A 22,877-nucleotide genomic window follows, 5' to 3' on the forward strand; every position below is an offset into this window, starting at 1 on the left:
TCAACGAGTATACCCCACCACTGCCTCCAGTTGTAAACGAAGTCCATACGCCATTTCCTTGAGAGGTACATTATTGTCAACAAATTCCAAAGCACCACGTGCGCACTGTTACATCATGTAGGAGCCAGAGGACATCCCTGTCACACCCCAAGGTGACTGTGGAACGGCCCTGATTAAGAACACACCCGCCTCTCGTCTCACAGTGTGCGTCGAAGGACGTACGCATCAGCAGCAGGGATGCAAAGGTAGCTGGGCTTGGTTATAGCCACACCAAGCCCTCATGCGCCATGTCTGCTTTCGCGTGCTTTTCTAACAGCACATACTGCAATAGACTGCTAAGGCTATACAGGGAATCTTTGTCGAAGAGGATGTGTTTTAGAAAGTGATCTGACCTCTTGCTGGTTTGTAAGAGGTGCGTTTGGGATAGTAATGTGCAAATGTGTGAGGAGCAGTGGCTCAAGGTGAATATCTGAACTGGTCCTGGGCCTCCCCAAGGTCGACTCAGCCTTACACATGATTACCTGGTGCGATGGTGTGTCTAAAACATCATCACTGGGGATACAGAGATGGCCAGGCAGGTGATAATCTCATGTCACCTCTTAATTTTATTTAACTAGCTGTACTACCCGGCTTCGCCCGGGACTTGGATTGACCACACCAGGCCGCCTTTGTCTCCCCAGTGGCGATGTTCACACAGCAGAGCAGTTACTCGTTTGAGGCTGAGTCGACCTAGGGGAGGCCCAGGACCGGTAAAAATAATCGTCACCGCGGTGGTGGCCGTGAGCGGGAATCGAACTTGGGTCGCCGGGTTTGTAGCGCGGCGTGCTAACCACTACACTACAATGCGTTACGCTTCCACATGCGAGGGTCACGTGACAGATTTGACGTCACAGCTCACTTGCCGTGCAAATAATATATTCATTATTGAGCTCCCCCCCCCCCTAAAAAAAATACAAAAGTGTATTTTTATAATTTTTACATGGTGTACAGTCTGGAAAGTACCCACATGGTGGCAAATTTCAAGTTTGTTGCATGTCGGGAAGTACGCTAAACATTTTGAACAGACACACATAATCACAAATTTGCCTTTTATATATATGGAGATTTAAAAAAAAAGTTTATATTTAAAGCTATCATGACTGCAGGGATTCATATTCTTGGTTCTTTCGGTAAAGTCATGCAGAAGGGAAATAATAAAAATTAAACAATAAAATAAAATTCTCACGACGTTTCGGCCACAACGCAAGCAGCCGTCCTCAGGTGAAGAAACAGAGCTGTCGGAAAGACAGCGTCCTAATTAGGATGCTGCTTGCGTCGTGATAATTTTTTTTTAAATAATTTTATTATTTCCCTTCTACGTGACTTTACCGAAAGAACCAAGTATAATAAAAAAGTACCCAGCCATCAGATCACATTTGTTTGGAATGACCAAACGTGATCATGTTACTTCTCTGCGAAAATCGTATGGCGGAAACTAAGCAGTTATCCTGAGGCAGTGTTTGTGAATTACTTTGGCCAACTGGAGACTCATCTGGTTTTTTTTTACACGCTTTCTTTTAACTCACTCTGTCTGTTGTTGTCGTTGTTGTTGTATTCTCAAATCTTGTAACTCAATTTTAACCCACTTCCCAATGTGGTATCGACTGCAAACTTGGTATACGTATGTCATACTGATGACAATACTATATTCTATGATAAATATATTTTCAAACATTATTTTTTATGTTATGTTTCGGCTTGGGTCTAATTGTCCACGCTCAACTGACGTTGGCTGTAATTGGCCACGATCCCCCTTACGTTATGGCAAGCTTCGGGGCCACTTTCTGGAGTCGTGGAGTTCTGCCATTACTAGTACGGTACATTTCATAAAAGCGTGTTTTGAAAAAAAAAGTTTGTTTAAATATTACTTATCATAATTATATTACCCTCACTGTCCCACAACCCTAGACCAGAGTGCTTTTTAGCCACCACTTTCAGATTGCTTCTATATTAATGATGTCGCCCATTTCCAAACCTAGGGACAGAAGTTGAAATAATGAAGAGCAGAAGTACGCGGAAGAATGAACTCTTTATTGTATTTAAATTACACGTTCGACAGCACAATACAAGCGAAATGTGTTAATAAGAAAATACATTGTGAAGGGAACCATTACCTGTAAATACTCTTAACAAGTCATATTATGCGGGTGACAAGAGAATTAACAAAGGTGTAATAACAAAGAGCAGAGGGGTCGAATGAGTGTCCTCCACAGCATAGATCTGCTGTGCTGCTCCACACTTCCAACAGAGGTCCGATCACAATTCGATGCTCAGCTCAGCTCTGACATCTGCTGCTGTGCTGTCTTCAGCTCTATATTCACACAATAATCAACATATGAAATACGTAACATTTGAATTAGTCCTTGAGTATTGGAATACAATTACTACATAACCACTAAAACAATATATTTAACTTACCTTTTAAAACAATTATTATACAAACTATAAGGTGTTTGATCCATTCATTTGTCTAAGCATTGTGCCTTGCTAACCAGTGCTATATGATCGACTGCTGAAAATGCATTTGTTTTTGCAATTTACATGACCCAGATCACTCTTGCAAATTAGACTATCCTGGTGAAAAGAAACGTAAAACTTGTTCAGCCAATTAACTGTACTGACATTTCAGCCAATTGAATGCAACAGGCATTCCACCACGTGTTTGGGTCTTCAGAAGTATTTGATTAGCGACTAGCTGTACTACCCGGCTTCGCCCGGGACTTGGATCCACCACGCCCGGCCGCCTTTGTCTCCCCAGTGGCGATGTTCACACACCACAGCAGTTACTCGTTTGAGGCTGAGTCGACCTAGGGGAGGCCCAGGACCAGTTGAAATAATCGTCACCGGTGGTGGCCGTGAGCGGGAATCGAACTCGGGTCGCCGGGTTCGTAGTGCAGCGCGCTAACCACTACACTACAATGCGTTACGCTTCCACATGCGCGGGTCACGTGACAGATTTGACGTCACAGCTCACTTGCCGTGCAAAAAATAAATGCATTATTGAGCTCCCCCCCCCAAAACAAAAGTGTATTTTTATAATTTTTGCATGGTGTGCAGTCTGGAAAGTACCCACATGGCAAATTTCAAGTTTGTTGCACAGACACACATTCACAGCTTTGCCTTTTATATATATGGAGATGATACATTACCTGCCAAGCGAACTGCAAAAGATGTACATAATGTGGAATTGTATCCCAGGTTCTGAGATTGCAATGCAATGTTTTTTAAAAAATCACAGCACTGCCCCCCAAATGTGCATACGCGCATACAGACAGAATACACACCTGTGAGAAGGACTCGTAGTTTGCTGTCAGACAGTGTGAAGGCAATGGGATTTATAACTCCAGTGGCCCCATCCTGGATATTGAGCCTAAGCTGTACAGACGGTTCATTAACCTCTGCTAGTTCGCTGGAGCAGAGTGTGTAGTCCACACGCCATGAGACGCCTGCCAGACGGCTCACTACCGAAGCACAGGAAAAGGTTTTGCATTCGTAAGCACAGAGAGACTTAAACGTTCTCTATCTCTCCTCCCTTGCTCCCCCCCCCCACTCTCTGACCTATATAGCCTCTTGTCACGGCAGTCCTTTTGGCCACTTCAGCAATTGTTTCCTGCAGAGGTTGTCCCACCTGATGACGGACCACTTGTGTTGCGCCCGAAACGTCGTGATTTAATTTATTTTAATTTTATACCCTACGTGACTTTACCGAAAGAACCAAAGAGTGCACTTAAACACATTAACTTCGGTGAGTATCGTATTTAACTCTGCTATGCTACCACTGCACTGTGATATACAGCGAAACCTCATCTATTTGTACACGTCGATTATACGCAAATCCAACTTTTCCATTGTTTCGGCATTCAACAGTAAAGTTAAGTACATTTTATAGAAATAAAGTATAAAATATATGAGCAGAAAACATCTAATTACCCAATCATGTCAACTATTGAATATAAAAAATGTATTACACTACTTTTGTAAAAAAGTAAATCACACAATAAAGTATGTCAGATAAGTTAATTGAGTAAATTAATGGTCAAGGTACATGTAAATACAGGCATGCTTGGTTTTTAAATATAAAGCATCAAAACTGAACTAAAATAATCATTGTACTAGTATTTGAAAAGGTATCCCCCAAAATGGGAATGAATGGTTGAGGTTTCACTGAAAATCTCTCCCAATAAAATGCATTTAAATTAAGCAAGAGACCAGTGTCAGCTCAACAGCATAGATTTAAACATATTCTGCTAGATAACAGTGGTCTACATGGCCCAAAGGCTGACGAACTAAAAAGCATTGAATTTTAAGTGAAGACATTCGGAAGTGAATTTACATTTTGCATTACCTGCAATGCTCCCCAACACCACGAAATGAGTGTTACGATAGTACACATTTACTATTTAAATCAGCCAACATAATTTTCCTAACATCAAGAGAACACACATACAGCAATTTGTGTACCATCGCTCTTTTAATGTCTAAACAATGACAATACACTCACGGCGCAGGCTCTGACTCTTCAGCTGATCCTGGAGCTCCGCTTGCTTATCTTCATACACCTTGCACAGAGCGGACGCGTGTTCTGAAATCAATGGAAAAAGGTACAATTTCTAGATTTGAAGCTTTCGTGACTGCAATGATCCATACTCTTTGGTTCTTTCGGTAAAGTCACGTAGGTAGAAAATAAAAATTAATCAAATCACGACGTTTCGGAGGCAACACAAGCTTCCGTCATCAGGTGTGACTAGCACAGCAAAATTACTGTTTGCCTAGACGGAAGCTTCTTGTGCTGCCTCCGAAACGTCGTGATATGATTATTTTTTTTATTTTTACCTACGTGACTTTACTGAAAGAACCAAAGCGTAAGGTACAATTTACCCATTCAATTAGATATAAAACACGTGAAGTTTTCTTCTATCCACTACCACTAGTCCACCAACTCTATAGGATACTTTATCCACTGCTGGCCTAGACGACTTTACACCATGCCCATTGCATGCGTTATCCACTGCTGGGCTAGACTACTTATAGTACACCATGCCCATTGCATGCGCTATTCACTGCTGCCCTAGGCTCCATCTCTATAGGATGCTCTATCCACTGCTGGCCTAGACTACCACTAGTCCACCACGCCTATTGCATGTGCTAGCCACTGTTGGGCTAGACTTCCCCTAGTACACCATATCTCCATTTTTAACACTCTCCGATGCTCACCACTTTTTAAACTCCTCACAACAACCTTCTTCACTCATTCCGCCTACAACCGCTGGGGAAAGAGCTGAGGTGAGGAGCCCCGCTCTATCCACTGCTGGTCTAGGCTCCATCTCTATAGCTTTTGCTTTATCATGGCCTGGACTCCATCTCTATAGGATGCTCTATCCACTGCTGGTCTAGGCTCCATCTCTATAGCTTTTGCTTTATCATGGCCTAGACTCCATCTCTATAGGATGCTCTATCCACTGCTGGTCTAGGCTCCATCTCTATAGCTTTTGCTTCATCATGGCCTAGACTCCATCTCTATAGGATGCTCTATCCACTGCTGGTCTAGACTCCATCTCTATAGCTTTTGCTTTATCATGGCCTAGACTCCATCTCTATAGGATGCTCTATCCACTGCTGGTCTAGACTCCATCTCTATAGCTTTTGCTTTATCATGGCCTAGACTCCATCTCTATAGGATGCTCTATCCACTGCTGGTCTAGACTCCATCTCTATAGCTTTTGCTTTATCACGGCCTAGACTCCATCTCTATAGGATGCTCTATCCACTGCTGGTCTAGGCTCCATCTCTATAGCTTTTGTTTTATCATGGCCTAGACTCCATCTCTATAGGATGCTCTATCCACTGCTGACCTAGACTCGTGCCCCGCCCACTCCCTTCTGACACTTGGGCTACGCCCACTTTTAAAACTTTATAAACAGTTGCATTCGAGGCTTACCCCAACTTTTCTCTCCGCCTAATGACGACCGCTTGTGTCGCGATCGAAACGTCGTAGTTTTTCGTTTATTTTATTCGTATTCATTTAAACCTATCTATGTGACTTTACCGAAAGACACGAAGAAAATGAATTCCTGCAGTCATGAAAGCTCTAAGTCAAGACGTGAAGTTACATTTACTCTTTCAAGAAAAAATAACTACATTTGACTGGCAAAGGTATTTGAAAGAATGTGGATCTGGTTCACGTGTTAACACAAATCACTTCACCATCATTTCTTAAGTCAAGACGTGAAGTTACATTTACTCTTTCAAGGAAAAATAACTACATTTGACTGGCAAAGGTATTTGAAAGAATGTGGATCTGGTTCACATGTTAACACAAATCACTTCACCATCATTTCTTAAGTCAAGACGTGAAGTTACATTTACTCTTTCAAGGAAAAATAACTACATTTGACTGGCAAAGGTATTTGAAAGAATGTGGATCTGGTTCACGTGTTAACACAAATCACTTCACCATCATTTCTTCATGGAAATGTAAAATGTCGTACAATCTGGTAATGTTCTGCAAATTCTGGCCACGATGGGCATGGTGACACCTTGGTCTTGAGCACATGCAGCAAATAAAGGCCTGCGTGGGGAACATGGGTTGTGTTGCTGCTTCCGCTCCCTGCCTAGCTACCTACAGTAAACTGGATTTTCTTTTTTAGTTTAGCCTTTTACATTTTTTTAAAATTGTATTAGTGTAGCGTAGCTTACTTGCAAATGGTATTGTTTGTATTATTTGGCTATTTTTTGGTTATTTTGTAATTTTTGGTGTCCCACAGGACTCTGTCCTTGGACCCCTGCTTTTCTATATTTAACAAACGCCTCTCGTATCATTGCTTAAGCACCTAGGACTGATGTATTTTGACGACACAGAGATACATTTCCACCTTTCCTCCTGATCCACGACAGCCGACTCACAACTCACGACTTCACTATTAACTAAGTCATGGTTCACTACCTAAAACTCACCATTACCAAAACAATATTTTACTCATTGGATCCCCAAAACAGCTGCTGTCCTGTGGGGCATGTGACAGTGCACCCATTGGTCAAATGAAATTGGTTAACCCTTGGTGTCTTATTTGACTAATCACTCTCTTTCAATGCACGTGACATATGTTTCTAAGGTGGTCCGGATCACCCTCTTCCACCTTAGAAACAGTGCCCGCTTACATTACATTCTGTCACTTACGGATCTGGAATGGCTAGTGCACGCTCTTGTCTTCTCTCGTAAAAAACTATTGTAATGCTCTGTTACTCGGGGTTCCCGCCAAGGTCTTGGGGTGACTACAGTTGGTCCAAACCGCGGCCGCCAGGATTCTCGCGTGAACCTCATCCTGTGAGAGCATCCCTAAAATCTCTACATTGGCTTCCAATTAAATTTTGGGTTCAATTTAAACTATTGCCTCGCACCACTTTACATCCAACAACTGATAAACCTGTACATACCATCACGACCTCTACAATCCGTCAAAATACATCTGCTGAATGTGCCGAGAACTCGGCTGCATCTGGGGTAATCGAGGCTTTGCATGTGCTGCGCCAAGACTATGGAATTTCCTGCCATGTGTGGTGTTTAGGTCTTCTCTAAAGATTCACCTGTTTCACCTGGCCTACACTTCCTATGTATGACCAGTGGACTCCAGAACTTGCAGTGTTAATATTTCCAAACTTCTTGCATGGCGCACTGAGTTTCCCGGATGAATTGCGCTTGTAAGCGTAAATTATTATTTAAAATGTTGACCTAAATGTCAAACAAAACACTATTCAATGAGAAAAAATGTTGATGTAAATTAGCTGGAATGTTGGTGTCTAGAAAGGATTTAATTTCTCAGTAGGCCTTACATAACTAGGTAAGGCCTACTGAGCTATATAGCTCTTTTTCAGAAACGACCTGGCCACAAATGATAGCTCCATCATGTGGAAGTTCATATCAGCTAAACACTATAAATGCATGTTTATAAATGTGGAGGGAAAAATTGGAGGACCCGGGGAAAAATCCACGCGACCGTGGGGAGAACATGCTAACTTAAAATATACAAGCGTCAAGAGTCCCGATGAAACCCACGATCATCTGTATACCAGGTGAGGTCGTTAACATCTCACCACTGTGGCCATGACAGAAGCAGTCCTGAGGACGGAATGTGCACCAGAAGACATGGAAGCATAACCAAAGCGAATGAGTGAGTGAGTCATGAGGAATGAATATGGTGTAAGATTTGCGAGAGAAGACTCCTCTTTACGTTGAACATTATGGTTATAATGTAATAAGGGTTGAAATTTGGGAAATATTAAGCAAAAGAGGGTAGGGATATATGGCATGAAGCAGGAGGAACATGATCCAAATCCATCATGTCATTCTTGAGTCTGTCAACATTTCTGAATAGAAGGCAACGTCTTGAGGCAAGGTTATTTATGGGCATACAGGAGGAAGTTTAAAATCATGTTGAAGGATATTGGGTTATCAGCAAACTAGCTATAAAATAAAACGACGATAAGTCACTTCCCCATCGTATTGAACAAGTTACACAAAGAACCATAAAAGAGAGATGTACCTTTGGGCAGACCGAGCTGCTGGAGCTCACTGGAGAGAGAATTTCCATCCACGTTGTACTTAGCTGCACTGCACAGTACAAACTCGAGCACAGCCAGACTCGCCTTCACATCTCCACTTTCTGCACAAAGACATGGAATCAAAACACAAAAAGTTAATCTGCAATATTAACCTAGATTTCAAGTTTTCCTGACTGCAGGGATCCATATACTCTTTGGTTCTTTCGGTAAAGTCACGTAGGTAGAAAATAAATTAAATCGCGACGTTTCGGGCGCACAACACAAGTGGTCCGTCATCAGGTGGGACAACCACAGCAAGAAACAATTCTGCCCACTTCAGCAATTGTTTTTTGCTGTGGTTGTCCCACCTGATGACGGACCGCTTGTGTTGTTGTGCCCGAAACGTCATGATTTAATTTATTTTTTATTTTCTACCCACGTGACTTTAGCGAAAGGACCAAAGAGTACAATATTAAGATGACAAAACATGTTTTTTTATTTTTATTTTACCAGGTAAAGCCCACTGAGCTATATAGCTCTTTTTCAGAAGTGACCTTGTCACAAATGACAGCTCAACGAAGAGGCTTATCGTCATGTGGAAATTTATAGCAGCCAAAAACTCAAAGCGCACTTTTTTTTATGTGGGGGGGGAAAAAACCGGAGGACTCGGAGAAAAATCCACACACGGGGAGGGGGGCGGGGGGAACACACAAACTCCAAATAAACAGCAGGTGTCAGGGTTGGGATCGAACCCACGACCTCGTGTATACCAGGCGAGGTCGTGAACATCTAGCCATCATGGCGAGCTATAAAGTTAAATTCAACAAAGGTTAAAGAACACATCTATGTGTGACTTCATGTGAGTTTTTGCCTCCTGATTAACGCTTTCTATCTGTCTGCAGTAGGTGCTCACAATAACTCATAAATATAACCCAACAGGAAAATGTTAAGGATTAATTTGTGTTGCTATGAGGGAATTAACCAATAGAAAACAGGAGCACATTGTTCAAGATTTTCCCGAAACTCGGCTTTAAAAAAAAAATTCGGGCGTTTGATATAAATTGTCTTATTCCACAGTGCAGACGTTATATACCACGTGTCTCCTTATAATGTAATTATAAGCGATACTCATAATAGGGTTTTTCCCCTTTTTTCTGGCAACAAAACTGAAACCTTTTTTACAAGGATTCATGTCTGCATTAACCACAATACCTGCAGTCAAAATGCAAACAAAAAATACTATGATAATATATGCATTGTCCTTGAAACTGATTGGTCCACACCAAGGGACGGCTTTCTTTTGAGCCTCGACCCAATTGGTGCTCGACTAGATGATGCCAAAAGGTGCACTCCTTTAAGCATCAATGCTGAATCAGATGCCAAGCACCTGAGTTACAGTTTTCCAAAGAGCCTTACAGTGTAAAGTAGAGAGCTTTGAGTAATAGTCAAAATTATTCAAAAACCTGGTGACGCAATGGCAGAAAGAGAACAGAACACATCTGAGAGGGTGACCACTAAGGAGGGGCAATAAGATCAGTTCATGTACACAAATAAGTGTGCATGAACTGATTGTGGCATCGCAGGAATGTGAACGGGGCGATAGAGAAGCATTCAACAAACAGTGGGTAGACAATGGATGGTGATGATTGAAAGCGATGACTTAAACTTACCAAATTTTGCGTCTTCTGTAAGCTTCGTGACTTTCTGGTACTGCAATAATGACAGAAGATTCACCATATGGTAATACTACAGGAATGATACATTGACGTGAACCAGTGAAACATCCACTGCTCTGCTGCTATGATTGTATAAACGTTGACCCCTACAGTGGATGAAGTAGAAACAATGCAGATGGATTTCAGGAACGGTAACAGGGCTTTATATCCCTTTAAAACCCATCTTAAACATGAATAAACCATACTCTTTGATTTTTTCGGTAAAGTCACGTAGATGAAAAATACAAATAATAATGAAAATAATACAAGGAAAATTTTATTATTATAAGTCATGTAGATGAAAAATAAAAATTTCATTTTATTATTTTCATTATTATTTGTATTTTTCATCTACGTGACTTTACCGAAAGAACCAAAGAGTATGGATCCTTGCAGTCACGGAAACTTCAAATCTAGAATGAGTAAACCAAATGTGATTTTAGTCCAAAGTCCCCTTCAACTCCCAAACTTGGTACAATGTATCTGAACACCTAATGCGGCTCTTGTTATCAAAATGTTTACTCGTACTAGTATCTTGGCATCCGACACGATTACTCTTTGGGATTTCTGAATGCATGTTCCAACGCTCACAAAAACATTACAGTAAAACCTTGGATTGCGAGTAACTTGGCCTGCGAGTGCTTTGCAAGACGAGCAAAAATGTTAATTATTAATTTGATAAACGAGCGAGGGTCTTGCAATACGAGTCGTACGTATATGCTTTGTCTGCCGAGTGTCACGTGATCACAACTGATATACGAGTGCTTTGGATTACAAACACGTTTCCGGAACGAATTATGCTCGCAATCCAAGGTTTTACTGTATATATAATTTTCTTCTTTAGTTATAAACCAAGCCTCTTAACCACTGGTCATGAGCTCATCGAATGGACCTTCATGCCTGTACCTGATTCTGGCGATGCGATCTGGATATCTGCTCACAATAACTGTTCTGAACATCCGAGCTCATGTTTTCCACTCTGCCTTAGGATTCATTCTAAACAAGTCAATTAATAATTGGGACTGTTACTACAAGTTACTTTATATTCTACCATCCCGCTGCAGAGACCTTAACAATCAATATCGATTGTCCATTCAGTTCATATGGTTTACGTATTCGAGATTTACAACTTATGATGATTTGCGACTTTTTATCATCACCGAATAGGTAATTAGGTGTGCATAATATTCATGCCTAACAACATTTCTGCTGCGGTATGGAGCTTCTCGTTGAACCCACATATTCTGCTCCAGTCATCCTCTTATATTTGGGTAATTTTAAATAATTATAAAAGGATGAGTTCGAAGTGGGAGTGGGGGCACACTGGTTAGCTCACTTGCTATCAACCCAGCGACCCGAGTTTAATTCCCAGAAATGCTGAATGTCAGTGGCACGTTACGTCTGAACCAGCATGGAAAAATATGGAAACGCAACATGGATTAACAAAGACCTACGAAATTATAATTTAAATTCCATTCACCTTAAAATAAAAAAGGGCCTGTACTGGCAGTGGCATACAAGTGTAGTGTAGCAGCGCCAACTGGCGGCCACAAGTGGCAACTTTGGGTGTACCAACCAAGGCCGTAGCTATGGAGTCAACATTGGGGGGGACCAAATCTTCCAGGGAGTGTGGGGGTCCCCCCCCCCTCCCCAGAAAAAAAATCAACATTTGAAAACGAATTTCCTGCCTAGAATATTTAAAAAATCACTAACACATAGGATGGACTTTTTATTAATTTTTTACAATCATGTCTAATTGCTCTGTTTTTTTTACCTTTTCTTGTTTCATTGTATGTAATGGCAGATATTAGGGATTATTAAAGTACAACCATAACCACAATCATATAAACAGAAATCTATTTTATAGCAATATATTGGGGGGAACATTTTCAGCATATATATTATAATTACGGCCTTGGTACCAACAGTCTGCGCATAAGGAGCAGACAGTATACACGGGAACGTCGGCAGAGGGGAGGAACTGGGGCAAGGGTCATTGAAGGGAATCCATCTGGGAGCTCCGAGAACCCGCGAGAGAGTCCCAGAAAGGGGGCGTGGCGGGGGCGTGGCCAGGGCGGAGCCAGGCCAAGCTGGAAGGATAAAAGGGGGGTGAGAGTCGGGGCTCAGGGCTGTCCGTGGGAATCGGGGTCGTCTCGTCGTGGAAGTCGTCTTCGCCGTCGCTGTCGTCCTCGTCATCGCCAGACGTCGCCGCTGCTGGATAGTCAGCCAGCTATCCAGGCAGTTGGCGCTGTCATGCTAGACGGTCAGTGTTGCGTTATGTGCTAGTGAGTCGAAAAAATGTGAAGTACGAGTAAATAAATAAAGGTGCCTCGACAGTTGTTGTCTCCGGAGTCCTACATTACCCAAGCACAAATAAAATAAATAAATAAACCTCACCTTGCTCGTCATCAACACTCCATTGTAACAACATGGGAGACTAATATTTCAGGCAATGGTCTTCCTTCAGAGTCAGAACATTACCTCAGCACATCCCTTCCGGACGGACACTGTAGACCAGACATGGACAAAGTACGGCCCGTTGGGCTTTTTAATCCGGCCCGCCGAACTTGTCCAAATATTATTATTATTAAATAAAATTTCACCTTTCTCCTGTAATGCCCCCATTTCCCCATTAGATGGCACACTTTGACCGGGAGTTACGACCTGTTTGTGTATTGTTCATGTTCGTGCAATTTGTTAAATTGCCTTGCAAATAAATGCTTTGCTACCTGTTAAAGGCCAAATCATTTCATGTAATGATTTTTAACACGTCATTTATATTAGTTTACACAAACACTCCATCCATCTGTTCCTGGCCCGGCCCCTCTGTCAAATTTTAGAACCCATTGTGGCCCGCGAGTCAAAAAATTTGCCCACCCCTGCTGTAGACCCAAGCTAGCGAAATAACGGTGAAGTTCGTCCCGCTCAACGTGACGTCACTCCTGCAGCCAATGGACCGGGGGGGTGATGGCGCTAATGAAAGCCCACGAGGACCTTCTTTGTGATGCTACACGGCATTGAGGATGGTGATCTCCAAACACGCTCGTGAGATTTTGGAAGGGTCTCTACATTAATGTGCTTTTAGAGGTCGCTTAGGCCTGGAGACCGGTGAGGAACGATAATGCCCTCATTTCAGAAAACTGCTCAAGTGTCCTGCACGCGACATTCCTTGCAGCGATGACACCAACCTGGACTTTGTAGGCCCCGCCTGGCAGGGTCTACTGCATCTTTGAAAGAGGTGGCCAGCTTCTTTGAAGCATGCTACACTGTGTTTTTACAAGCACCAACATCTTCAAAGAAACTGCCATGCTTTATAATAAAAGAGAGAGAGGCATGTTTGAAGTGCTTCAAACGCGTCTGTGCGTGTGACTGAGATAGAGAGACGGAGATACAGAGAGACAAATAAAGATGCATAGAAACAAACGATGCAGAGAAATGGAGATACTGAGAGAAAAGGGGCGATAGTAAAAGACAGAGATACTGAGAGACAAACGGAGATACAGAGACACAAATGGATACACCCACAGAGATACTGAGAGCTGGCAAAGGGTAGAAAGCAATAGAGGAATGTGAATGCGGCGTCAATCGTGAGACATGGCTCCTGAGCGGGGATTTAGATTTGGCTTCGTTTTCAGTTACAGTTCACAAAACGTAACATATACAGTGGTTATTTTCCAGATAATGGTTTTAGTTTTCTATTCGGTTTGAACCACAAACCTCTGTTGAAGAAAAGGATTGTCCACCATTCTAACAGTGACCTTTGTCATGCGAGGAGACGGGTGCCTGGTTGGAGTATGGATCTGATGTAAACAGACATTATACAATCTAAATATTATTTACATAGCGCCTTCAATCGAGGCGATTGACATAACGTACAAAACGGAGACAGAATAGAATGATTTAGATGGAAGGAGCGTACAAGGTTTGAAGGGGTGGCAAGGACAGAGGACCAACAGCGAGATTAGGCACAGGAATAAGGAAGGGGGAAAGAGAGACACGGAGAAGATTTGGGAACGAAGAGGACTGGAAGGGATATGCAAGGCTATGAGATAGGCAAGATAATGTGGGGCAAAGGCATTGAAGAGATTTAAAGACTCGCGTCAGGTAATTGAAAAGACAGCGGTATAAGCCAGTGCAGTTGAAGAAGCAAAGTAAGAAAGGAGAGGCTAAAAATAACTCGTGCAGAAACATTTTGAACGTGCTAGAAGGTGACGGCAGAGGCAGGGAATGAATCAGGAGTTTGGCAACAGAAATTGACATGAGAGCGTGGATTATCCTCATGTTAAAAAAAAATTATATTTATCAGGCAAGGCCTGCTGAGCAATTAGCTCCTCTTCAGGAGCGACCTGGCCACATGTGAAAGCTCATGAAGTGGCTTATTACGTGAAAAATTACAGCAGCCAAATACCCTGAACACACATTTATAAATGTTGAGGGGAAACCCGGAGGATCCGGAGAAAAAATCCACAAGACCACGAGAACATGCAAACTACAAATATACAGGCGTCAGGGTCGGGATCAAACCCATGGCTTCCTGCATACCGGGCTCGGGAGTTAATATCTCATCACCATGGCAAGATATATTGATAAAAGCGGCAAATGCGAGTAGTCGCTGTGATGTGGGTGGAAAGAGTGAGCGAAGAGTCGAATGTGACACCAATGTTGAGGGCAGAAGACACGGGAGTGAGAGAGGGAAACAGATGGTTGAGACGGGAAGAAAACGAGATGGCCATTAAGAAAATTATTCATGTTTTGGAAAGATTGACAGAGAGTCAAGCACCATCCAAGATTGGATGGCAGCCGGACACGAGGAGATACGAGATGAAAAGTGAGGGGTATATGAAGGGAAGGAGAAGAAGATTTGGGTATCATCAGCAAGCAAATGATGAGGCCAAATATATAGAGAGAACAGTAAGGGACCCAGAACTGAACCCTGCGGAACACTGACACGAAGAAGGGAGGGTGGGCATATGGAGCGACTGAAGATGGACAATGTGCGAGAAGGTAAGACTGGAGCCAGGAGAGGTCAGAGAGAGTGGAAATAAGAGTGGGGTGATCAAGTGTCAAAGGTGGCAGAGAGGTCGAGAAGAATGAGAATTGTAGGCCGGCATGGAAGGAATTTGCAGGATGGTTCTGGACATTGAGAAGGGCCGTTTCGGTGGAATGAAGAGGGAGAAAACTGGATTAGAATTGCAGATAGAGGGAATTCGAATGTGGAGCAAACCAGTGAAGAACATGGCGTTCCAGAATATTAGTAAAGTACGGTGATAATTATTGCCAGGAATGGTGGGGTCAACGGAAGGTTTTTGACAGCGAGCTGTCACACAGTTACAATGGCTGTACTTTCTGACACCACATGCTCTTACTCTTTGGTTCTGTTGGTAAAGTCACGTAGAAAGAAAAAGAAAATAAATAATAGCATACAACGTTTCGATTGCAACACAAGCAATCATCATCAGGTACGAATTAATGAGAAAACAAACCTAGTAAACTTAGAAATATAATGCAATACAACACAGAGAGTTGGCTAACACAACAGTCAACACCCTACCTGGTTGATTACGTTCTTCGTAATCTCTCTTTTTTTAACGTTAGCACCATGGAGAGCGATTTGGCAGTTATTCAGATGGACGAGTCCATCTATGTTCGGAAAAGAGGAGGGGGGAGACTAAAATAATGGATGCGGTCTGAAAGCCACCGTGAGCGTGAACAATCAATTAAGACCCGAAATCGCTCTCCGTGGTGCTAACGTTAAAAAAAAACGCCACTTTTTCAAAATTTTCTTGCTGTGGTTTTCACACCTGATGATGATTGCTTGTGTTGCAGTCGAAACGTCGTGAGAATTTTATTGTTTTATATTTTTATTATTTTATTGTTTCCCTTCTACGTGACTTTACCGAAAGTACCAAGAATATGATTCCCTGCAGTCACGAAAGCTTTAAATCAAAATGTATTTATTTATTTAGGTCGTGGTTTGTGAGAGCTGGGATAACTGCTTTGTCATCATCTACAAAGGCCATTGGATTTTGAAATGCATTTTTATTTTCCACAATCTCACATACAACAATCAAATGCTTATCTTGCCCTATGCAGCTTGGTCAACTCAGACCTATAGTTAATGTACAGAATAAAATAAAAATGTGTAAATTGCAATATTCCAAAATGTCTTCTTTAACGAAGATCTCTAATTTGCAATATGAACAACGGTGCTCAAACCACATCATCTGTGTGCGTAGTCCAATCAATTATATTACAAACAAAAAAAGCCCAATTAAAACAATCGATTAACAAATCCAATTCGTGTCATGCGGTAGCATTACAACAAGGTTCCACCAAGATTTGTCACACGATACTGGCCTCAAGCTACTGACTTCCGCTGGGTATGAACCCGTGCGGCAAACCTCGGAATATGCCCCGTCAAGTGACACAGGTGAACCTGTGCCTCCATGTTTGAGGGTCTTTCTCAGTCGTAGTCTTTTCGCACCAGATATTAGGGAGAAGGGAAAACGTCCCTTAAATTTGCACGTAAATTTGCCAGCTGTGCTCCAACAGCTTATCCCGCCAAACACGACCAATTCTTATTGAAAGGGGACACTTCATCAACAAATCACGTATACAATAATTCCACTGCATCACGCAAAATAAAGCCCAAGTTACATTTTTAAAACAGTCTGCCTCAGCAGCAGACCGTGCTTTCCCACCTGATGATGGACGCTTGTGTAGCGCCGAAACGTCGTGATTCAATTTATTTTATTTTATACCTACTACGTGACTTTACCAAAAGAACCAAAGATTATGGTAGTTTGTGTCGCTTTAAATTGGTATTGCTGTCAGATGTTGATGGCTTACATTAATTGGCTCTCCAAGAAGGTCTTTAATCATCTGAACACAGAGAAGCTTCATCTTCACAGACGTCTGTAAGAGAGGTAGCCATACACAACTTTAAAACAAGTCTTCATTATTATCTACAAAAAGCAAATTCACGGGTCAAGCAAAATATTGCCTTGATGTGTCTTTGCACAAAGGTATGTAGAAAGCTAAGGACGTCAGTGAGCCACTATAAACAGATCCGATAGGTTCATTCTCATTGTCACACTTTTACTGATGTTTAGAATTTTAATCATTACCGGTAGCTGATGCTTTTTCATTCATAGAGATGTAAAACATTTAACGATAACAGTAAACAATATTAATTATAATTCTCATTATTAGCGTTCAGCATTGCGATTTTCATATGCACGTCTTTGTTATGTAAATATTTTACGGAAGCCGGGTGGTTGAGAGCCTATGTTTGAATTCATCGAGCAATCCATAATTACACTAGATGCTTCAAAATAACGTACTGCACATTGGTAATTTCAGTCCAGTCTTGCATGAATGCAAATTAAATCATAGTGTTTTTTTCATTTAATTCGGCATATTCAGCGTTGAGAAAAAACATTAGATTTGTATGCATATTTGATGAACGCTCTTTCAAAACTGTGTACATGCACACCACCTAGTATAGTAAAGAAGCCAACCGAGGTGACTTCAGTATCAGTTCTATGACATGTACCGGGCGTGATTCCAACCGCGAGATGATGCACTGGCAATTATGAGGTCAAAATAAAAACGTGTCTTACGGCATAAAATGGCACAATTGTAATACAATTGGTTAATAGGGCACCGTACATTATTGGATTTTTCAATGCTGGAAATCCAAAAAGTGTTTTTTTGTTGTTAATATTTTTGTTTACATATTGTACAACCAAGTCATCTGTTAGGTGAAAGGCTGCCATGCAATTGCCATCCTTCATTGTCCTTTCACACTACAATCCACATCCCGAATTGCAGATTAACAGTCTGATAAAGGCTATATGGTGATCTTAGTCTTCTACTCGCAAGGAGGGGGTTTTTCCTACCTTCCATCACCTTAATATCGCACTCCATGGGTTGAAAATTACTTGGTGCTCTGATTAAGGGGATTGTCGATGCTTAAAAGCTTATCATGAGACTTGCACTATGGTAAAACGTACAGACACTTACAAGAAGCAGCATAGCCAAAGAGCATAGGCAACCATTGTAAAAAATGTCCATCTTTGCACCACAACCAATAACTACTATTTATGGTGCGTGCTCAGAAATACATTCTGCCAAAAACATGCATTTAGCTGGGTATTTGTTTAAAATGAAAAACACACGTGCAATTAATATATCTGTTTTAAGACAGACTTTCACAGCCAAATTTAATCATTCATAATAGAATTATCGATTAAACAGGCAAATACATGAAACTGTCACGTGTAAGAGCGTTTAACAAGCCAATTATTTTTTCGATTTAAAGCTTCCGCGACTGCAGGGATTCATGTTCTTGGTTCTTTCGGTAAAGTCACGTAGAAGGGAAAAAATAAAATAATACAATAAAATTCTCACGGCGTTTCGATTGCAACACAGGCAATCATCATCAGGTATTTTACCGAAAGAACCAAGACTAAGAAGCCAATTATTGTTTGAGCTCTCGATTTGTAGAACAATCCTCACAAACAAATTTTGTGAGGCTAAATTTGCCAACTGATCTGCAAGACTGCGGGGAGTCTTTAAAGCAAAGGCGGAGGAAGTCCTGGTTCACGCAAATGGTCACATGATACAGCGAGGGAAAAAAAAGTATTTGATCCCCTGCTGATTTTGTACATTTGCCCACTGACAAAGAAATGATCAGTCTATAATTTTAATGGTAGGTTTATTTGAACAGTGAAGAGACAAAATAACAACAAGAAAATCCAGAAAAACGCATGTCGAAAATGTTATAAATTGATTTGAATTTTAATGAGGGAAATAAGTATTTGACCCCTCTGCAAAACATGACTTAGTACTTGGTGGCAAAACCCTTGTTGGCAATCACAGAGGTCAGACGTTTCTTGTAGTTGGCCACCAGGTTTGCACACATCTCAGGAGGGATTTTGTCCCACTCCTCTTTGCAGATCTTCTCCAAGTCATTAAGGTTTCGAGGCTGACGTTTGGCAACTCTAACCTTCAGCTCCCTCCACAGATTTTCTATGGGATTAAGGTCTGGAGACTGGCTAGGCCACTCCAGGACCTTAATGTGCTTCTTCTGAGCCACTCCTTTGTTGCCTTGGCCGTTTGTTTTGGGTCATTGTCATGCTGGAATACCCATCCACGACCCATTTTCAATGCCCTGGCTGAGGGAAGGAGGTTCTCACCCAAGATTTGACGGTGATTGGCCCCGTCCATCGTCCCTTTGATGCGGTGAAGTTGTCCTGTCCCCTTAGCAGAAAAACACCCCCAAAGCATAATGTTTCCACCTCCATGTTTGACGGTGGGGATGGTGTTCTTGGGGTCATAGGCAGTATTCCTCTGCCTCCAAACACGGCGAGTTGAGTTGATGCCAAAGAGCTCCATTTTGGTCTCATCTGACTACAATACTTTCACCCAGTTGTCCTCTGAATTATTCAGATGTTCATTGGCAAACTTCAGACAGGCATGTGTATGTGCTTTCTTGAGCAGGGGGACCTTGCGGGCGCTGCAGGATTTCAGTCCTTCACGGCGTAGTGTGTTACCAATTGTTTTCTTGGTGACTATGGTCCCAGCTGCCTTGAAATCATTGACAAGATCCTCCCGTGTAGTTCTGGGCTGATTCCTCACCGTTCTCATGATCATTGCAACTCCACGAGGTGAGATCTTGCATGGAGTCCCAGGCCGAGGGAGATTGACAGTTCTTTTGTGTTTCTCCCATTTGCGAATAATCGCACCAACTGTTGTCACCTTCTCACCAAGCTGCTTGGCAATGGTCTTGTAGCCCATTCCAGCCTTGTGTAGGTCTACAATCTTGTCCCTGACATCCTTGGAGAGCTCTTTGGTCTTGGCCATGGTGGAGAGTTTGGAATCTGAAGCAATCATTCAGATTGCTTCTGTGGACAGGTGTCTTTAATACAGGTAACGAGCTGAGATTAGGAGCACACTCTTAAAGGGAGTGCTCCTAATCTCAGCTTGTTACCTGTATAAAAGACACCTGGGCGCCAGAAATCTTTCTGATTGAGAGGGGGTCAAATAGTTATTTCCCTCATTAAAATGCAAATCAATTTATAACATTTTTGACATGCGTTTTTCTGGATTTTCTTGTTGTTATTCTGTCTCTCACTGTTCAAATAAACCTACTATTAAAATTATAGACTGATCATTTCTTTGTCAGTGGGCAAACGTACAAAATCAGCAGTGGATCAAATACTTTTTTCCCTCACTGTACATGCATCTCTTTCTAAATTCAGCATAAGATTCCATAAGCATATATACGTAGTAAACATATTTAGTTTAGCTGTCATCAATTATATTATTAAAAAATTACCTGTTCGGCTGCAATTGCAGGTTTGTGTATCATTATCTAAGCAGGTTAACTTATACAAATCCAATCGTGCCGTGGAAAATTTACCAACTTTGTGAGCGTGCTGATCTCTGCGAGAACCCAGTCCGGGCAATCCCGATCTCCAGTAAACCGAAACCTCTGTGCGAAAACACATCAAATAACAACAACATTGTGATGAACCAAGTTACTTTAACATAATCTGTGGAAATTTGAATGATTAAGTTATAAAACTACACGCAATTAATCATAGTTGAATATGTAATACAATTTTAACGTACATGGAAGCATGGTAAATGTGTGTATATTCATAATCTTGGTTCTTTCGGTAAAGTCACGTAGTAGGGAATGATAAAAATAAAACATAATATAATAAAATTATATTGTTTTATTTTTATTATGAATCCATACAGTCACGAAAGCTTTAAATCGAAATGTGTATATATTCACTTACACAAAATTCGCAAAAACTCAAAAGAATAAACAATTCACAAGCACTAACATCTTAGGACTTTAAACACCTCATATCATCTCTCTATTATATTACACGCTTTTTATTAACTCTGTCTGTTGTTGTATCCTCAAATCTTGTAACTAAATTTTTACCCACTTCCCAATGTGGTATCGACTGCAAACTTAGTATGCGTATGTCATACTGGTGACAATACTATATTCTATCATTAAAAATTAAATATATGCATTTAAACATTATTTTTGAAATGTTATGTTTCGGCTTAGGTCTAATTGTCCACGCTCAACTGACGTTGGCTGTAATTGACCATGGTCCCCTTACGTTATGGGCAAAGCTTCGGGGCCACTTCCTGGAGTCGTGGAGTTCTTCCACTACGAGTAGGGTACATTTAATAAAAGCGTGTTTTAAAAATTTGTTTCAAAAATATTACTTTTTACTTTGGGTGGTACCAATTTCCGCTGTGCCCCGTGGGCCCCGAGTGGCAGTGGCTGTGGGGACCCCCACGTGGGGAAGCGGACCCAGCTGCATGCCACTGGGGTGGCGACGGAGGAACCCGGAGCAGTCTGAAGCAAGCGGGCGGCACGCAGAGCTCACCATTGTGGCCGAGTTAGGAAGAGCACGGGCGGCCGCGGGCTGTCTCACTGTGTCGTCTCTCGATCTCCCTCTGTGTCTCTCGGTCTCCTTGTGTCTCCCGGTCTCCTTGTGTCTCCCTGTGTCTCCGGGTCTCCCTGTATCTCTGGGTCTCCCTGTGTCTCTGGGTCTCCCTGTGTCTCTCTGTGTCTCTGTCTCCCTATGTCTCCCTGTGTCTCTGTGTCTCACGGTCTCCCTGTGTCTCTGGGTCTCCCTGTGTCTCTCTGTGTCTCTGTCTCCCTGTGTCTCCCTGTGTCTCTGTGTCTCACGGTCTCCTTGTGTCTCTGGGTCTCCCTGTGTCTCTGGGTCTCCCTGTGTCTCTCGGTCTCCCTGTGTCTCTCGGTCTCCCTGTGTCTCTGTCTCCCTGTGTCTCTCGGTCTCCCTGTGTCTCTCGGTCTCCCTGTGTCTCCCTGTGTCTCTGTCTCCCTGTGTCTCTGTGTCTCCCTGTGTCTGTTTCCCTGTGTCTCTGTCTCCCTGTGTCTCTCTGTCTCCCTGTGTCTCTGTGTCTCCCTGTGTCTCTCTGTCTCCCTGTGTCTCTCTGTCTCCCTGTGTCTCTCTGTCTCCCTGTGTCTCTCTGTCTCCCTGTGTCTCTGGGTCTCCCTGTGTCTCTGGGTCTCCCTGTGTCTCTGGGTCTCCCTGTGTCTCTCTGTCTCTGTGTCTCCCTGTGTCTCTCTGTCTCCCTGTCTCTCTCTGTCTCCCTGTGTCTCTGTCTCCCTGTGTCTCTGTCTCCCTGTGTCTCTGTCTCCCTGTGTCTCTGTCTCCCTGTGTCTCCCTGTATCTCTGTATCTCCCTGTGTCTCTGTCTCCCTGTGTCTCCCTGTGTCTCTCTGTGTCTCCCTGTGTCTCTCTGTCTCCCTGTGTCTCTCTGTCTCCGGGTCTCCCTGTGTCTCACGGTCTCTCTGTGTCTCTCTGTCTCCCTGTGTCTCTCTGTCTCCGGGTCTCCCTGTGTCTCACGGTCTCCCTGTCTCCCTCTCTGTCTCTGCCGCCTCGGTGAGGGGATCACGTGACTCGCTCACGTGACGCGATGGACGGTGGCTGCGCGGCTCCAGTTGCGGGTTGGGGTGGTGCGACCGCGATTTTTATTGACGCGGAGGCCCTGGCCGTCAGTGCCTCTCCGTCTCACCGTT

The 22,877-nt window shown here is 42.6% G+C and overlaps 2 protein-coding genes across 4 annotated transcripts in view; both read right to left on the reverse strand.

The window, feature by feature from the left end:
* Window positions 1-22,877, reverse strand: part of LOC116940030 (small conductance calcium-activated potassium channel protein 2-like) — a 191,632-nt gene that overhangs the window by 74,234 nt on the left and 94,521 nt on the right. The window lies entirely within an intron of this gene.
* Window positions 2,050-21,856, reverse strand: COMMD4 (COMM domain containing 4). Of its 3 annotated transcripts, none has more exons than XM_032949034.2 (8): window positions 21,716-21,856; window positions 20,723-20,790; window positions 17,142-17,207; window positions 10,248-10,287; window positions 8,580-8,699; window positions 4,541-4,621; window positions 3,324-3,500; window positions 2,050-2,350 (listed from the first exon to the last, which is right to left on the reverse strand). In XM_032949034.2, the coding sequence occupies exons 3-8, from the start codon at window positions 17,193-17,195 to the stop codon at window positions 2,310-2,312; spliced, it is 513 nt and encodes a 170-aa protein (XP_032804925.1). In that variant the 5' UTR covers window positions 17,196-17,207; window positions 20,723-20,790; window positions 21,716-21,856; the 3' UTR covers window positions 2,050-2,309. The 3 variants fall into 3 exon arrangements, with proteins under 3 accessions (XP_032804925.1, XP_032804747.1, XP_032804840.1); XM_032948856.2 differs by having other exon boundaries at window positions 20,719-20,790; window positions 21,716-21,850; XM_032948949.2 differs by lacking the exon at window positions 17,142-17,207 and having other exon boundaries at window positions 20,719-20,790; window positions 21,716-21,850.

This window comes from Petromyzon marinus, chromosome 1, assembly GCF_048934315.1.
Source record: "Petromyzon marinus isolate PM22_M1 ecotype Great Lakes invasive population chromosome 1, UKy_Petmar_22M1.pri1.0, whole genome shotgun sequence".
Lineage (NCBI taxonomy): Eukaryota > Metazoa > Chordata > Hyperoartia > Petromyzontiformes > Petromyzontidae > Petromyzon > Petromyzon marinus.